This window comes from Plasmodium fragile, assembly GCF_000956335.1.
Source record: "Plasmodium fragile strain nilgiri unplaced genomic scaffold supercont1.37, whole genome shotgun sequence".
Classification (NCBI taxonomy): domain Eukaryota; phylum Apicomplexa; class Aconoidasida; order Haemosporida; family Plasmodiidae; genus Plasmodium; species Plasmodium fragile.
Window position 1 is genome coordinate 23831 of NW_012192617.1, and position 4274 is coordinate 28104.

Sequence of the window (4274 nt, forward strand, 5' to 3'; positions counted from 1 at the left end):
TTTTTTTTTTTTTTTTTTTTTTCCCCTGCAACGATGGACAACCCGTGCTGCACTACCCCCAGTGGGGAAGAAAAAAGAATATGACACCCTCACCCGGTTATGGTTCCAAGTGTGAGGCTATTAAACCTGTTGCGTGCACATTACTTGGCGAGGGAGTGTGGGTCGTCCCCTTTTCTTTTTTGCACGTACCACCTCCGGAAATTAATTCTCACACCTGCACTGGTCGCACATTTTTTAAGGCGTAATTTTTTAGTCCACCCCTCCTCCGCACGTCGTGATGGTCCAGGTGGAACTCTGCCCCCCCCATTCGTCTGCGTGCAGTTGTTTACTCGTGCTTGTGCCCATTCGTTTGTTCTGTTTCGTTTGCTTTGCATTCATTTGGTGAGCAAGTTTATTTATTTCTCGTTCTTTTATTTATGTCATTTATTTATTTATTTTTTTTTGTCGTTCTCCATCGGTTAATCCCCGTCGGAGAAGAAGTCACTGCGCGCACCTTTGCAGGGACGCCGCCTGGCCAATCGTCTGACCTGATCAAGCAGCGCTACACGGCTGTACCGCTACACCGCCTCTCCCCCTGCGTGACGAAAATGCAACCCGAGAGTGAAGACCGGAGGGGGGACAAGGAACGGGAGGTCATCCTGCTGGGGATCCTAAACATAGACAATGTGTATGGCAAGGATTGGATTACAAAAAAAAAAGAAGTGAAGAAAGACTTACAAAATAAGTCGATCAAGTTAAACCACACCTTTAAGAACCCTTCAGCTTTTCAGGAGCGCTTTGAGTTCCTCACTCTAGAAGACTACAATGCCGTTAAGAATAATTATATATACAGCGCCATCGTTATTTTTAACCCTAACTTGGGTTTGAATTCTTCTGCGGGGGAGGACGCCGGGCAGGACGCCAGGGCGGACGCACCCGTTGGGCAGGCAAAGGTGAAGAACACGTGTGTGGTGAGCGGTGGGGAGAACGCCCCACGCGTCGCAAACACAGCACGCGATGTAAACAACGCAAACAACGCACCGGCAGGAGAGTACTCTAACGGAGGCGCGTCATCACTCCGTGGTGCAACTACCCCCACGAAAAAAAAGGAAGGAGTTGGCGTCCTAGTCGTCACGTGCAAAAAAACGAACAACGACAAAATGAAACATATTCTAATCAAAATGTTGAAGGAGGAAATAAAAGTCGAGTGCACCGTACTTAAATGTAGAGATGGCCACTTCTCCAGCCTCTCCCATGTCCGTCGTGAGGAGAGAGAAGTGAAAGGGAAGCACACTGAAATTAGACACTTGGGTCGCCCCGTTCCCTCCTCCCCGGATGTACCTCATTCACGCGTACAGTCTATAGCTCCGTCTGAAGCGGCGTCCATTGTTACCCCCCCGTCGGACGCAACCAACAAGCCCTTCGACGTGTCTAACAAGCCCTTCGACGCAACAACCAAACCCTTTGACGCAACAAACAAACCCTTTGACGTGTCTCGGAATAATTTTTTTAACATGACTGCCTACATATATGGTAATATGCAGCAGGGGGGGCTTCCCCGATGCGCACGCTGATGCGAGAACGGACGTGTGGTTACCCTTTCGCACGCCGCAACACATTATGCATGCTCACCACCAACCGCCTGTTATTGCATCCCCCCATTTATACTCATACGAATTATTCCTTTGCCTGTTTGCAGGATCATCCAACCTGTTGGCGAACACCAGTTTGATTCTACGAGAGTACGGAGACGATGAGTGGGCCGAACGCCTGCGGCGGACGAAGAAGGGGAAGGAGCAGAAACTCGGGGGGTGTCCCCCAGGTGCCCAGGACACTTCAACATCGCGGGAAAGTGGTCTCATCAAGACCTTCACATCGTTGTTTAAGAAGTGAGAGCTACGTTACGTAGAGGGGGGGGGAATCACAAAAAAAAAAAAAAACATATATATATAAAATCACCAAGTGTGCAAAAGAAAGTGTGTGCAAGAAAAAGTGTATGCAAAGAAGGGGTAGGCACACACGAACATGTGTAGAAAGTAATTTGAACGCGCGAGGAGAATCGGCCCGATGTCTTCCTCCCTGGTCTCTCACTGTCTCAAGGCCTTCTTAACGTCAAAGTGCTTCGACAGTTCCTGCAGGTGGGGGGGGGGGGGGGGGGGGGGGGGGGGGGGGAAGAGGTGATATGTGACTGTGCGTTGGTTTAGAAGCGGTTGAGAGAAGGTCAGAAGCAACACCCGTTTAGACGCTCCTGCCCCTTACCTCGGCATCGTTCAGGTAGACGATGTTCTTGTAAATGCTGGCCGGGATGAACGGATAGAGCACACATATGAAGAGCTTGAAGGCGAGCGAGTAATTAAAAAAGTAAATGACCTTTAGGTTATGCAAAAAATCGGTAACCAGTTGGAACAGATCCTTGAAGAGGGATAACACGTTGGTAATTTGGGTCGAGATATTTTGTGAAAAAATAAATAGCAAGACAAATTGATTGTGCATAAATGAGTTGAAGTGAAACAAAATATACAAAAACAATAAATGGTAATTATACGTTTGAGGAAATTTAAAAAAATTTATGACCATTGTTTTCCTTCCATGCTCGTCAATCCCGTATTCATATAAAAAAGAATTTTCCTCAAATTCAATATATTTGTTTTTTATCTTGTACATGCTGCTGAGACGGAGACAACACTCCAGATTGGCAATCACGTTCTCTTCCCTTTTGTTAATTTCGTGTAGCTTGTATAAATTCTTGTGGCCCTCGCTTTCCCTTTTTAGACTCAAAAACTCCGTGTCGTTGAAAATGGCTGACGAGGCGCGGGACGTACACGATGCGGATGATGCTGACGATGCGGACGATGCTGACGATGCGGACGACGCAGATGATGCGGCGGAGGACGATGGCGAGGTGCACGCTTGGGGCCAGGCGGCCACACCGTTGTTAGGCGTATCCTCCGTAGAGCGGCCCCACTGCGCATTGAGTATCCCCCCCATTTCTTCCCCTCTTCTGCGATGCCTACGTGCACCCCGGGTGACCCGCCGAAGCGTCCTGAAGATGCGAATGCCTCTGTTGCGCACATCAATGGACCCGAATTTATTGCCCAAAATGGCAATGTTTGCTGAAAGGAACATTTCCTCACGACACCGAGGGAAAAATATAGAAGCGTACTTCAAAGTGAGGAGGTACAAGTCATTTGAATTGGTGACAAAGACAATTGACTTGATGCAGTTGTAGAATTGGGGTAGGAGAAGTAGCGACCTCAGGCTCTTCAATAAACTCACCAAAAAAATATTTAGAGGAAAGAATAAGTTAAAGCAAACGATGGGGATCGAGATTGACTGAATTTTTTTTTCCACACAGACGCACAGAATTTCCTGTACACACAGATTCATCGTGTTATGAGTCGCTAAAATATATTTGTTATTGTACTTCGGTAGCATGACGTGCAGGACGTACTTGTGCGTTGCGTCATAGCTATTCGTGAGGTATACCTCCCCACTCTTCTTACATTTAATTTCCATTTTGTCTTCATCCTCCAACTTCATTAATGTTGAAGAGTATAAATTCTCGCAGACCGTTTTGGTAAATCGGTAGTTGTGGTTTGCAAATAACACAATCGCGTCTGTGTCCACGGAAGATATGTCTCCGTTGAAAAAATTAATTTTGTTATTCATTTCGGGGTGCACCATATACGTCTTCTCTTTCAGGGAGAAGGCATACGTTTCGTTGAGCGCCTCTCGGGTGAGCGTTGAGGCGGCGCGCCCCCCGCTCGTGTTGCGGTCATTCGTACTGTCCCCATTTATGCCGCTTGCATGCGTGCCGCTTCCATTTGTAGCGCTTACGTACGCACCGCTGGACGCTTCTGGCACCCCCCTGCGCGGGCCAAAGTTGAACAGCGCGTCCTCCCCAGGCTCCAGGCACCGATGCACGTTGGGTACCTTCGTGTACACCTCGCTCAAGGCGGCATAATCCTCCTTCGTCACCACGAAGTTCTCCTTGTACGCGCGGTCGTCGCTGTAGGCGTAAGTTATTTCGGCCCGCTTGCCTCGGCGTCGGTGGGGAGAGGCAGCGGCCTCGCCTAATTTCACGTCCTCCCCCAATTTGACGTCGCCGTCTGCTACGTCCCCCCCGTCTGTTACGTGCCCCCCCCTAACCTTATCGTACGCCCCACCCGAAATGCAAAACAACAGAAAGTTAAAATATGAAACGTCAACAGGACTAATCAGCGGGTGGAACGCCAAGCTCCGGGAAAACCTCCTCTTTGCATATAAATTTTCTGCATCGAAATTAAAGCAAAAGT

The 4274-nt window shown here is 48.5% G+C and overlaps 2 protein-coding genes across 2 annotated transcripts in view; one reads left to right on the top strand and one right to left on the bottom strand.

Moving 5' to 3' along the window:
- Nucleotides 1-587: 587 nt before the first annotated feature.
- AK88_03290 (uncharacterized protein) lies at nt 588-1872 on the top strand (the record flags this gene model as incomplete). Its single annotated transcript, XM_012480911.1, has 2 exons — nt 588-1512; nt 1679-1872. The coding sequence occupies 2 exons, from the start codon at nt 588-590 to the stop codon at nt 1870-1872; spliced, it is 1119 nt and encodes a 372-aa protein (XP_012336334.1).
- A 194-nt stretch (nt 1873-2066) lies between these two features.
- Nucleotides 2067-4274, bottom strand: part of AK88_03291 (uncharacterized protein) — a gene marked incomplete at both ends in the record, with an annotated part of 11608 nt that continues 9400 nt past the window's right edge. Inside the window, 3 exons of the mRNA XM_012480912.1 lie at nt 2067-2111; nt 2239-2780; nt 3000-4250. Coding sequence (XP_012336335.1) covers nt 2067-2111; nt 2239-2780; nt 3000-4250 — 1838 coding nt within the window. The remainder of the gene's footprint in view (nt 2112-2238; nt 2781-2999; nt 4251-4274) is intronic.